The 14,275-nt window shown below is 42.9% G+C and overlaps 1 protein-coding gene across 1 annotated transcript in view; it reads left to right on the forward strand.

Moving 5' to 3' along the window:
- Positions 1–1,817: 1,817 nt before the first annotated feature.
- Positions 1,818–14,275, forward strand: part of hipk3b (homeodomain interacting protein kinase 3b) — a 73,724-nt gene continuing 61,266 nt past the window's right edge. Inside the window, exons 1-2 of the mRNA XM_083760214.1 lie at positions 1,818–2,272; positions 12,225–13,566. Of these exons, the coding sequence (XP_083616340.1) occupies positions 12,227–13,566 (1,340 nt within the window). The 5' untranslated portion in view covers positions 1,818–2,272; positions 12,225–12,226. The remainder of the gene's footprint in view (positions 2,273–12,224; positions 13,567–14,275) is intronic.

Raw genomic sequence — 14,275 nt, forward strand, 5'->3', positions numbered from 1 at the left:
GACATACTACACTGATGAAGACAACATGTTAGCATAACGATGAAGACTTCAAAACATTGATAAAGAATTCTCGCTGCGGTGAGTTGGTAATCTGGCGAGTTCTCCGGATACCTTATGGAGTGCATCTGTGTCTTTTAGGTGGTTGTAGAATTTAAGTGCTCTCTTTTTTATTTTGCTTATGAGTGGGTACGTAACACGCACGCACGCACGCACGCACGCACGCACGCACGCACGCACACACACACACACACACACACACACACACACACACACACACACACACACACACACACACACACACACACACACACACACACACACTGACAATGATGTAGGCCTAAGGGTAGGCAGGCAGGCAGTGGGGTTGGGGGTGTCATATGGGATGGGGGCTTTGGAACAACTTGCACCTGTTGCCAGCTTATCAAGCCTGGTGGTTTGTTTTGTGTTGGGTTGGGGGCTGGTGTAGCTAAGGCCATTTGATGGATAAGGTTACAGCTGAACCCCAGGTGGGTATCTCAGAAAGCGGGGTTTTGATCAGCTTTTGTATAGTCACCTTTGACTGTCTGCAAACTGTCTAGAGTGCATTATTTGCTTTGCTTGTGCAAGAACACATCAGTCAATTATCAGTCAATCAATGAAAATAAATATTTGGGAAAACTGTAGGTGTAGGTTATATAGCCAATATATTATAACTATATGGTTATAGCCTATATAGACTAATATGTTTGTTTTATTATTTTCTTGTTGATGGCGAGACAACCTCTAAAAATTGCCCTTCAGAATCTTTGAATCCAACATGGTGAATTTAGTTGTAGCCTACAAATGAAAGCTACAATTTAGGTCATACTTTCAAAAGCAACCAAACTGGGTCTTCGTGGAGCCTATTTCTAGCCTTTTGTCAGCCTATACGACTTTACCCATACCTTGATTGATTGATTGATTTAGGAGATTTACAGTACATTTCAAGCACAACTCAATACAAGACTTATAACTGTGGACGACACCATACAGCATTACACTTGTTTACAATAGGGGCCACCATGTACAATTCATCATAACATTTAGAGACGTACAATATACACTAGGCCTACTATATAGCCAAAAAATAGGAAATCATCATAGAGGCGGTAAAAGGGGAAAAAACATAGCCTAAAGCCTACAGGGGAAAAACCTTAAGAGTTTCCATTGGGGTCCTTACTCAATTCATCCAAACATTTAAGCCTACAAATATACAGTAGGCCTACTATGCAAACACATCATATACATGGTTATAAAATACAAATAAAAAATATGTACAGCAAAATTAGTAGGGTAGGTAAGGTGAGTTGTAGGAGTAAGGCCAAGTAGTAGCCTGTTTGTTTTGGGATGTCTGGACTGGGGCCTTGTGGTGCTATGGTACCATAGATGCATGCATAGTCGAAGAAACCTTGAATGAGTGCACCTAATAGTATAGAGGTCTACGGCCTCTTATACAGCCTACAACGGATATATATATATATATATATATATATATATATATATATATATATATATATATATATATATATATATATATAATATATATATATATATATATATATATATATATTAACAGTTTGCAGAATTACAGTACATTTCAAGTACAACTCAATACAAAAACTGTTAACTGTTAGTGGACGACACTAAAGCATTACACTTACTTACAGACAGACGGATGACACATCTCTTTGATATTTCTTTGCTGTATCGACCGTTGACTAGTGTGGTCTGCCCTCCCTATGCCGTCAGTTCACAAACATCTCGCATGCAGCAGCAGTAGAGGAGAGGAGAGGAGAGGAAGGGGCATGCAGCAACAGTAGAGGAGAGGAGAGGAGAGGAAGGGACATGTTTAGAGACCTGCTGCGTAACCATTCTGCCAAAGAACGAAGAGGGTGACGGACACCCTTTCAGAGATCATGGGCCACTTCGCCCAAAGAGACAGGAGAAGAATCTGAACTAAGTGAATTAACATCATCAGCTCCGTCCGAGGCTAAAAGAGGCGAGGTGCTGGTAGACATTTGAATGCGGGAGTTTAATTTAAGTTTATATTTAAAAAAATGTGGGCGACGATGATGGTGGTGTTGTTGTCGGCGATGAGAGTGAGCTACCCTCTCTTCCTGTCGTCTAGTAGTAGTAGTGGGAGGACAAGATGGCAGCAGCATTGCAGGCAAACTGTGCATGGTATGGCTTCATAAACCCATAACATGTTCACAGTAGAAGCCCTGGATTCTACCAATTGTTACTCTACGTGAAGGTGAGTTAATACGTTGTCAAAATGAAGGCTGTTCTGTTATAATGGCGCTGTTTCATTTACAGATAAGACTGGTGGTAACTTGGAGCTAAGTTGGCGTTGGTGGCTTACTGGCTTTATGTATCATGATGTCACGTAATTAACTATTGCAAGTTATACGTAGGCTATGTATGGAACTCTGGTCACAGAGTTGACATGAATAATGAGTTATATCCCAACTAAAACAGCTCTTTGCCTCGTTGTCTTTATGACACCGTAGCTCACGTTGACTGAAGCTTAATGATTGACAATAAGTAACAGCAGACCAGTGTTTGAGTTCACCTTATGTCTGACTCTTCATAATTAGCTTGTAGATGTTTCTACTGCACAAAACAATATATAGTTCAATGAGGCATCAAAGCGTGAAGTAATGTCTCATGTAGCCTGTATGTTCACATACTACCCTTGGATCAAGACTATCATACAGTAGATGCATTTTTTACACAGATGTTTGTCTTTAGTTCAATGTTTGTTTTGTAAACGAATTGACATTGAAGGGAAAATGTACGTCATAATGTGTAATTTACGTCATATTGTCTCTTTATTGTTAATGGCGTTTAATGTTTGCGCTTGCACCGTTTGTTTTACATCACCATTACATCACCTAAGTATAGACTTTAATATACTTCACACGGGTGTGATTTTTTTAAATAGATTTTGACATTTGCACATCTGTAGATACGAAAGTAAAAGTCATACTCGATACAATTATTGTTTAGTCTTGATCCAATTAAGGCTACATTGGTACACTCTGAGTTACAAATATTGTAATAATGTATTACAATGTAACACCACAGATTTTACTGTGTGTGTGTGTGTGTGTGTGTGTGTGTGTGTGTGTGTGTGTGTGTGTGTGTGTGTGTGTACCAGGCTTTTGTTACTTACTTGCCAAATGTACCAAATATTATATAGCTACAACACCCAGCAGATCTGTTATAGGAGCTTTAGCTAGATAACATTTAACCAGCTTCATGGTTAGTTGAAGGGAGGGGACTTTGGACTCACAGACACAAACAACATTATACTATACTGTTGGCCATGGCTGTCTCTACATTGAAGAATTAAGATCACTAAACTACCACGCATGATGTCATAGAATAGATACAGGCGCCATGTCATTTATAAGCAGCCAACCACAGGGGCTCCTTGACCTTATGCCTCCTAATATATCAGGAAAATGTTAGGTGAAAATGGATTGATTCTGTATAGCAGCAACTTAGCAAGGCTGTTATGAAGATGCCGTACGTCCACTCTCATATTTTCTAGCAAGTCATGGTCAGTCAACAGTAACTGGTCCTCTACCTCTATATGATATATCAGTGGTTTTCAACCAGTGCTCCGGGGACCACCGGTGGTCCTTGAGGGGGTTCCAGGTGGTCCCCAGCAATGGTAACCAAATTGACCCTGAGTGTAAAATAAAACCAAATGGACCCTCTCAAAAGTTAAATTATTGTTAAACACCTGCATCACTTTACAATTAAGTCCACACAGAGAATGTAGAAGAATTTCTGTTTTGATCAACGTTTTCCTGTATTATCTCTCCTAATGGTACCAACATCAATACAGCATGGAATTGCGGACAACATCTTACGATAACAAAATATTCTTTAGTTTGGGTCTGAGAAGCTAAATCTCATAAAGTGGTATTCTGTGACCAAATGCAGTATAAATAATGGACCTTGATATGAAAAAAGTTGAAAACCACTGCTCTATATATTATGACGTTGTAGTATGTTAATAGTTTCCCAGTCTTTTGCACATTCCTAAATGTAGCATTAAGGACTGCTCATGCAATTATGTTATTGCCATGCATCCCTCCAGCCTCTCTAGTTGTACGTTAATTAATTGTTATGTCCTTACAGTTTGATGTTTAATCTGCAATCTCTCGTCTCACTAAATACGCCACAGAAGTGCCACAGAAACACAGTCCTAGCAGACTGTAAAATACATGCCATAATTTCACTTGCCATTGCCATTTGAGAACGTTTTCATTGGGTATATAGAATTTGGAAATAATGTTGGTGACATGCTGACCGTACTGTACAATGGCGTAAAATGCAGATTTGCCTCACAATTGCTCATGACATACACTAGTATTACAATGTGCAGGCCGGAGGGTCTTTTTTTGCCTTATAGCGGAAAATGTATATTGAGGCAAATCTGATTTATTCTTATTTGTGCTCCGTGTCTCACGCACCGGCGTCCGGTGCACAACTAAGTGTAAAATAACACTGCGACCAGTAAAGAGGCCAGCTAACATACCGGTATATCTTATCTTAATAGGTTGATCTTATGAGTACAAGACTTCCAAACAACAAACCGAAATCATACGTTCACAGTTGAAATATCATGGTGATCACATGCTTTAGAAAATACTGGACCCTTTATCTCATGAGCACGGGACATCATCATATTCACAAGACACAACTGAGTTTTTAGTGAGATGCCAGGCACGTGAGTGAATCACAGCAACCCTTGCTAAATGTACGAGCTAATGGGTAAACAAAGGCCCACGTTCAACAAATTGCATTCAGTATGCTCCACTTATTTAGAGATGCTGAAGACAAACAAATTGAGTGCAGGGCAGTTCAATGCAGAGTGGTTACACCGAACCTGCATTGATCTGCTAATGGCGGAGGTTCAAAGTTTAGCAGTCTACAGCATTAATGCTGGGATACAGCATTATGACTGGTTTATTTGTTTACTTGATATATTGATACTTGATAGGACAGTACACAAAAATAAATTTATTGCACCAAAGATAGCTACAGTAAGAGATAATTTACATCTTTACTAGTCCCTGGGTGAGTGTCGTCGATAGTAGGCCTACATGCATTAATACTTAACCAAGGATGTGAATCAGTGAATGTATTTAACACTATTGTTCTTGCTCTAGTCTAGGGTTTTAGTAGAGCAGGACCATATCAGTTGGCCCATTTTATAAGATATTTACATACCAGGCGGGTGCTACTTTATTTTGCTGTCTCCTTGCATCGGACTGTTCGGACACCACATCGCTGTTCTCAGTATGCCTGCCAAAATGTTCCAATGGGAAATTACATTATGGATATTGGCTTTGGATTGTAATATTAAAAATACTACGGTATAATGATGTAAATGAGATGTGATGCTGTGATATTGTTGCACCCAGTGTACTGTAGACACAGCTTTTTAAAGGGAGCTGTTGTTTGAATAGAGGATACATTGTCGATTGTTTTAATGTTCCACCTTTGGCATCTGAGTAAGACCAATATTATTCCCAAATACACGTTTTTCTTTGCCACTTAGCCCTGTGCTGTGACGTAACATAGGACCACAATGGAAACAAGTCCCCTGGACTTATTGTGTTATCCACGACTGTACCTCGTACTGTTTACATTTCTGTCTAATAAAGTATTCAATCATCAACCAATATATCAACATCCACGTTTTTTACTCACTAATATCGATATCTGCCCCAGTAACAGTATCAGTTAGGCATTTTGGTCTATTGGGAATTAGTCATCTGTAACTATGTTTTGACATTGGTTTCTGTCACCTTTTTTCCCTACCCTCCAAGCAGTTGTTATTTTTGCATTCTTCCACAGAAAATAAATAGGTGTTGAGTTGTTCCAGTAAACTTGTAGTAGTATTTCCTGTAGCTATTCCCTCCTGTAGCTTAATGGCAGAATAGAATTGCATGTTTTTGGTTTCTTATCTGTTATTATCAGCTGTTGGGTATTCATTCTAGCACTGATATTGCTTTATCATCTTGGCCACTTATTCTTTTTCGTCTTCCCTCAGGAGCATTTGTTCATTGTGGACACAGACAGGTGTGACTGTGTGAGGGGTTTATTTTTTTCCCCTCTAAATTTAATTTGGACTGCCTGGGGTCAAAGGTCAACCGTGTGCAATTACTTAGCAGCCCAAGGTTGCTGAAAAAGTCCTGCAGCTTTGAGGGATGTAACACGATTCCACAGGAGGAGACTGCTGGCAGACCCAGGGAGTATCAGACTTCAGGTGGTAATAATAGCAGGGTCCAGCAGCTGCCACTCTCTTGCCTCTGCTGGCTCTTTTAGTCTCCAACCTTTGTCTACTAGATTTCCCCTCATTGTTGATGTGGTATTGGTGAAGTATGGAAGGGCTTGGCATGCTCCAGTCGCTGACAGGGAAGACGGTAAACGGTGCCAGCAGCAACCATCGCTATAGGGTGTGATTGTGTGTAGAAGAGAGCAGTCAAGGCAACAGAGCTGGCCTTATCTTTCCACCCAGAATAGGGCGAGGGGTGCCTCCTAGAGCCACTGTTATCAAGAAGACACTAGTGCTTTCCGTTTGGCAGATTTGCTGGCAGAGGCTTCTTTTCCAGAAGGACTGTGTGACAGGCTGCTTGTGGCCTGGTGGCTTCTTGCTCATGATTTCTGTTTTCGTTAAGTGGGAATCCTGAATCCTGATAACTCCTAACGGGAAGGTTGTTAGTTTACTTTCTACCACGTGGTCTGGTTTAGAGCAGTTACCCTGCTTTCCGTCGGTGCTGCCTGGGACTATCATGGTAGCACAGCTGCCCGCCACCCCTGCCACCAACCCATTCCTAATCCCATCCAAAATTGTCATTTTAGAGGTGTGAGAAATATGTGATATTTGTTGTACTTGATCTTGCAACAAGTGGTATTACAGCTGTTTGTACCACAGACAGACAGACAGACGCACTCGGCCAGTCATTGGAGCGGTTAGGGCACGCACCGCTCAAAAACGCTAGTTGACAGTTGGAAATAACCGTTAGATAAGCACTTAATTGTATCAGGGTTGGGCCTGCCCTGTGCTGCTGGTTGTTAAAGTCAGTGCTGTGTTAATGTTTACAGGCCGGTTGTACTGGACATAAGATGAGCTTGCATTGACGTTCCACTGATTAGCCCAGTAGGCTCTGTTGCATAAGTGTTCCCTTTTAGTACTGGCGCGGCCGCGCGGGCCCTAGCTATCTCTACTTGTCTCCATATGAAGTGAACAGGAAGTGTGTGCACACAATGAAGAGAGAGCTGTCATGGTGACAGAAGAAACTGGGTGTCTGTCTGTGTCTCTCCGAGTTGAAATGGGCTTTGCTGCTCTTTACTCTTACTCTATGTATTTATTTATTTGGTCGGAACAGTGCACATTGACGAACACAAGACCTGTTACTGCGGTGTAATACACATACATACACATGAGCAAGGGTAAATATGCCGGATTTAGCGAATGCTACTTGGAAAGTTTGAGTAGGGACTCCTAGTTGCCTTAGAGAACTATACTTTTATTAAGTTAAATTAAATGTATATGCTATAGTTATGTGGGAATAAAGTCCCCACATAACTGGAAATGCTTCCAAGTTGATAGCCATGATGTGTGTGTACTATGTTAACTTGACATATATTTTGTCTGCTCAAAGATACATTTGATGAAAATCAATTCAATGACTAATGCCAATTTTGGCAAAGTAAGAAATCATGGGAATCAAAGGATGTTGAGTCGCATGACAAGACATTTCTGCTTATAGTATAGTAGTATAATATGCATATCTTGGCCTATATGTTATGTTGTTAAGTCTGAAGTCTTATTATTTAAGGGTTATATGGGCCACTGTTTTACCAGAGGTTGTTCTAGATAAGATCTGTCCAGGATCTGGTTTCTTTGTATTATTGACCCTTAACATTTGGTGACCCAAAAAGAACAGTAACAATTCAGTATCGTGTGCTTTTAACAACTTTCAGTAAAGCATAGCAGCCAACTCCTTGATATGTTGCTACAGCAACGCATCACACATGCATCTGTTTTTGCCTGTAAGCAAATTGTTTGGGGTCCAGGGTGGGTGGCAAGCAACCTGATATTGATCTGCTCTTTGACATGCTTCTCAAAGCATTTGCTCAGTAACATGTCATGGAGGTGAGGGCTACAGGACCATAAGCAGTTACCCTGCTTTCCGTCGGTGCTGCCTGGGACTATCATGGTAGCACAGCTGCCTTTATACTTGTGCTTAGTTTATATTGCTTAATTTATTGCTGAGAGCCCAGCGACTGCCCTGCTGCTGAGTGCTCTGCTCAGCATAGTGCATAGTGCCTACTACCTAATGCCTGCCAAGAAAGGAATTGTCAAACTATCTGTTTTTAGGGCTGCAACTAATATCGATTACTGCTTTTCGATTAATCAAATCATTGATAATTTATTTTAATTATTTAATTGATTAACCACTTAAGCTTCATTTTATATACTTCATCACAACAGTGTCGTGCAGCAATATAGTAAAAATATCAGCTCATTGATTACTGTTGGATACATAATCCTTTCTGTAATCTAGTGACGGCAGTCAGTTAGCATAGTTTACTTTTTTCTGAACTGCTCCTCCGGGCCCCTTTCCCTGTGCTGCCACTATGGCGTGATTTCCCACCAGATGGACGGAGCCTTGGTTCCATCTGCATATATATAGGGCAATAAGAGTGAACTGAAGGCTGAAGCCAGGTATGAACATTAACAAAACTGTTGCAACACTGATTGCATAACTTGAAACCTGTCTCTCTTCCTCGCAATGTATTCATTCATTGGTTACACTCTGTGGGAGCTTCATACATAATAATCCTCTTTCCAACATATAATCCATAATATTGATATTTGCTACATAAAAAAATCACACCCATATGAAGTGAGGGGCGCTAATATATTAAAGTATATATAAAATACTTAAAATATATTAGGTGATGTAAAACAAACATTACATTCTCTTTATTGTTAATGGCATTTAATGTTTGTTATGGACAAGATGACGTAAATTTTCCCTTCATTGTCAATGGCGTTTTTAAAACAAACATTGAACTAAAAACAAACATTAAAACTCTCTTTATTGTTAATTGCATTTAATGTTTGTTATGGACAAGATGACGTAAATTTTCCCTTCATTGTCAATGGCATTTTTAAAACAAACATTGAACTAAAAACAAACATTAAAATTCTCTTTATTGGTAATGGCATTTTTAAAACAAACATTGAACTAAAAACAAACATTAAACCTGTAGTAGGAGGGGCTATAGCGCCCCTCGAAAATATCAAAGGTAGTGAGCGGATCCTGGATAGAGGTTACATATTTGTTTTCAAAATTAAAGATACTAGTACTTGCTGGTGTACAGTTTGAACAATGAACATATTCTTAGTTCTTGATTACAGCTGTGCTGCCTTCCAGCTTAAAAGGTGTGGGTTTGACTTGTGGGTGTTTATTCTCTCCGTTGGTGACTTTTAATTATAGTGTATTAATTCTGTCACCAAGTCAGAAAAGGTATAATTTATTGATATGATGGTATCTCCAGCATGTGCATGTGATTCACCACCACCAGTGTTGTTGTTATGTTGTGAGATAGGAGAGTCTTTTAGAAGCCTGGTGTGACAGTCCTGGAGATGAGGCATGCTCGCCTTCTAAATATGGCTCCCTGAAGGCGCTGTTGATTAAAGTCAAAGAGCTGTCGGGGATGAGCTTCTTTGATGTCAGCGGATGTGCCCCAGAATAAAGGAAGTAGGTTGTGGGCTTTAGGAGGGCACATGGCTAGGGCCTGATATAAAGGCCATTGAGGCAGAGCAGACTACTGCTCTTGAAGATGGAACTGCAAAATCTTAAAAGATGGAGTGCCGTGATTCTGTTTTGTATATGTCTTCTATGGAGTTAACATTACTCCCAGGTGTGGTTAGAACATTTCAATATGTCTTCAGTGTGTATTTTTGATTTCTTCCTGAAAGCCTTTGAGTTCAAAAAGCCCAGACGAAATACACCATATATAGTGACATCACAATATCATCCCCTCCCCCTTTATCATACAACAGCAGCTGTGGGTGTGGCTTCAGTTCAGGTATACTTAATGAACTGGTGCATGTGGCCACATAAAAACATAATTGTCTCCACCAGGCCGAAGGCATGTGGGGAGAGTATGTTTTGCACTCCGTCCGTCCGTGTGTCCGTGTGTCCGTCCGTCCGTCCGTCCGTCCGTGAGCAGCTAATCTCGGCCACCGTTAACCCGATCGATGCCAAATTTTGCACACACACTCCCTGGATGCCAACGATGAACCTCTGCCCCAAACTTTCCACAACGGCCTGTTATAGCGCCACCAGGAGGCCGCTTTGTGCAAAACAAGTTTTTGCACAGTACACCTACATATTTTGTCCAAACATCACGCAAATTGGTACACAGTCTCTCTAGAGCCATTCAACGAAACCGGTCTTTCAGATTTCTCACACTCCATCCTGATTGGTTAAGATTGGCTTCCAAAATTCACAGGAGTGCTCAGTTTCAAACAAAATGCTGCAAATCATGAGCACATCGCGTGATTTCCGTGAAATTGTGCACCCACATTCCCACTAGGCCGAGGACGAAATGCCACATGAACAATTTCAACTCAGACTCAAGGTGGCGCTATAACTGGCCGAAAAGTGTTTTTACCTCTAACTGCACGGATCTGTGGATAACTTTGTATGCCAACTCTCTAGAGGCCAAGGAAAAACCTTTGCCTGGAATTTTTCACATCTGCTCTTTATAGCGCCACCAGCAGGCCCACATATGTAAAACACATTTTCTATTATTACTCCTTCAGATTTTATCCAAATTTCACGCAAATCGGTATACACTATCTCCATAGTCATGTGATCAACACGGAGCGGCACCATTTCCCATCTTCCATCCTGATTGGCGAAGATTGGCTTCCAAAGCTCACACGATTCGTCCATTTCGAAAAAAGGCCACAAATCACAAACACAGTGTGCAATTTCCGTTAAATTATACACGCACATTTTCACTAGGCCGAGGACGACATGCCACAATTTTTTCCTCAAAATCAGCCTCACGGTGGCGCTATAACAGGCCAATTCCTGTTTTTAGCTATAACTGCATCGATCTGTATACAACTTATGTATGCATTGCACACATGGAAAAACATTGTACCTGCATCCCTCCAACACGAACCTCCGGCCCAAATCTTCCTCAACAGCCTGTTATAGCGCCACCATGAGGCCACAACCTGACCTGCCCTGGTGGAGACCTGTGCCGATTGGCACTTTGTCTAGTTTTACCACTGTTTTTGAAAAAAAATCTTTCTCCTAGTAGTATAATCAATCATAGTACCTGATGATCAAGGTTTAGGGGGGGTGGGGGGGGATATCACGGCGTTCCCTCTTTAAAACCAAAAACTTTCTTTTGTCTGCTCAATTTAGCAGTCCAGTCCAGTAATCCAGTTTCAAGACATTTATTTTTTTGGCAGGACATAATATTCTCTAGGATGGCATTGTTTCTTTGTTTTGCTCAAAATCGGAGTAAGGGAGAAATGGAAACTCCTCCTGTAATGGGAGAGGTGGCGGCATCATGTGTGCTTGAAGATGCTTCATGGTTTTGTTCCAAACCATCTTTCGATCCCTGTGCTATTTCTCTGTCTGTTTGCCTGCCTGCCTGTCAGCCTCTCTCTCTCTCTCTCTCTCTGACCTGCATGGAAATGACAGGAAAAGGTCAGGCAAACCTTTCAGAAGTTAGTCATCTGCTATGTGGAGGTAGCAGGGGCTGCAGCATTAGATGGGTGGAGAATTGAGTGTGTTTTCAATCAACTGGGGGATGCTGTCCTTTATAAGCTTTTGGGGATTGCAGTGAGAAATAAAGAAAGAAAAATGGCACATGCTACATTTAGGTTAGGAATAATGTTCAGTTTCACCTCCACCATTTTTTCAGAAGTGACTATCTATAACACAAGGTTGTTATTAGATGCAGTTTCATAAGTAGGCTATCTGCATTATTGAAATACTGGTATTTCCGGAATATTATCCGGTTAGGAATAGGGATATCTTAACCACACATAGATTTAAAACAGAATATGTTCTACTACTAAAGAACATTTTGACATGCTTACAAGCTAATGGCCCACTTTTTTCTTTTCTCTCTCTGTGCAGGTATGGCCTCACAAGTCTTGGTCTACCCACCACACATTTATCAAACCCAGACAAGTGCCTTTTGCAGCGTGAAGAAACTCAAAGTCGAGCCCAGCAGCGGTGTGTACCATGAGAGGGCCCGTCATCCACGGACTTATCTGAACGGCAGAACCGTTGGCATCGCTCATCCGACCAAACAAGCGTCCTCGTTTGTGAACCAAGAGTCGGTGGCGGGCGTGAAAGTGCGCGGCGGACAGGAGCGCTCGGTGCAGACGGTGGTAGTGCGAGGCGTACCGAGAGAACAGGCCGGCAAGAAGGAAGGACGAGCGGCAGTCCCAGCTACTGCGGCCCACAAGAAGAAGCATCAGGAGGCAGGGGTTGTCCTCCCCTCGCGGGCCAAGGGACAGCAGCGGACGGACAAGGGAAGTGGAGGCAGCAGTGGAGCAGCAGGGGCAGGAAGAGGGGGAAGGGGAGCGGGCTGCTGCGGGAGAGGTGGGGGAGGAGGTGGACGGGAGGAAGAGGGAAATAAAGAAGAGGAGGAGGAGCGCGGAGGTTTGAACTCGGTGGAGGACAGCGCCCAGCGATGCGGGCTGAAACGTAAGAGCGAGGAGCTGGAGAACAGAGGGAGCGCCATGCAGATAGTGGAGGAACTGTCCATGTTGCCCGCCATGTTGCAAGCGACGAATGTGGCGAGCGCCGCGGCAGTGCCCGCACCTGCGGTCGCGGGGAGCGGCAGGGGGGGAGGCCCTTCCAAACAGGGCACAGGAGCAGGCGGAGGCGCGGCAGGAGCGGGAGGCATCGATGGCGACTACCAGCTTGTACAGCACGAAGTCCTGTGCTCCATGAAGAACACCTACGAGGTGCTGGACTTCTTGGGCCGCGGAACATTTGGCCAGGTGGTGAAGTGCTGGAAGCGGGGCACGGGCGAGGTGGTGGCCGTGAAGATCCTGAAGAACCACCCGTCGTACGCGCGGCAGGGCCAAATCGAGGTGGGCATCCTGGCGCGGCTGAGCGGCGAGAACGCTGACGAACACAACCTTGTGCGGGCCTTCGAGTGCTTCCAGCACCGCAGCCACACCTGCCTGGTGTTCGAGATGCTGGAGCAGAACCTGTACGACTTCCTGAAGCAGAACAAGTTCAGCCCGCTGCCCCTGAAGGTGATCCGGCCCGTGCTGCAGCAGGTGGCCACCGCGCTGAGGAAGCTGAAGATCATGGGCCTGATCCACGCGGACCTGAAGCCTGAGAACATCATGCTGGTGGACCCCGTGAGGCAGCCCTACAGGGTGAAGGTGATAGACTTTGGTTCGGCCAGTCACGTGTCCAAAGCAGTCTGCTCCACATACCTCCAGTCTCGGTACTATAGGTGAGTAAGTGCATGCATGCATGATGAGCATAGTCTTTGTTGGTGTCCTGACCTTGAAAGTAAAAAAAAGAAAGAAATAGGCCTCCTTGAGGCAAGGCAACGAAATGTCTCCCATGCTGCATAACATCCTGCTCCATTCAGAGCCACATACCACAAAGTCTGAAAAAAAAGAAAGAAAATGTGACCCATAGTGTTGTTTACTGGTAGGGGAGAAGTATGTCTATGTTCCCCCTTCCCCGCTGCCTGGGAAAGGAAATGGTGTTCTAAAAGCAGGCTTTGACACAAATCATCGATTGCCTGTCTGAATTTGTGAGCATCTGCTATTGTTTGCACTCAGCAGGGAGACGTACGTTTGGCCTCAAGGATTTGTTAAAGTGCTGTTGGCAAGGAGCCGGACAGGCACATATTTAAGCAAAGGCAAGTGTTAATGCGTAGGCTAACGAGTTGATGACATAACTTTGAATGTTTGGAAAGTCATCTCTCAGGCATTGCCCTGATTTTCACACCGTAACTTACAAAAGGTAAGACCTATAAACAAACCTCACATCCTCTCGTGTAATAAAAGTCAGATGTGTCACAGCAAGTGGAGTTGCAGGACATGGCGAGTCATTTGGCATCAGGCAACATCAATGAGGCCACACCATTCCAAAGCGTACGGTCTGCTCTGATGGTAGCAGTTCTCTGATGTTTATGTTAGATGGCTGCCTGT

The sequence above is a fragment of the Protomyctophum parallelum genome (assembly GCF_964188405.1).
Source record: "Protomyctophum parallelum genome assembly, chromosome: 2".
In the NCBI taxonomy this organism is placed as follows: domain Eukaryota; kingdom Metazoa; phylum Chordata; class Actinopteri; order Myctophiformes; family Myctophidae; genus Protomyctophum; species Protomyctophum parallelum.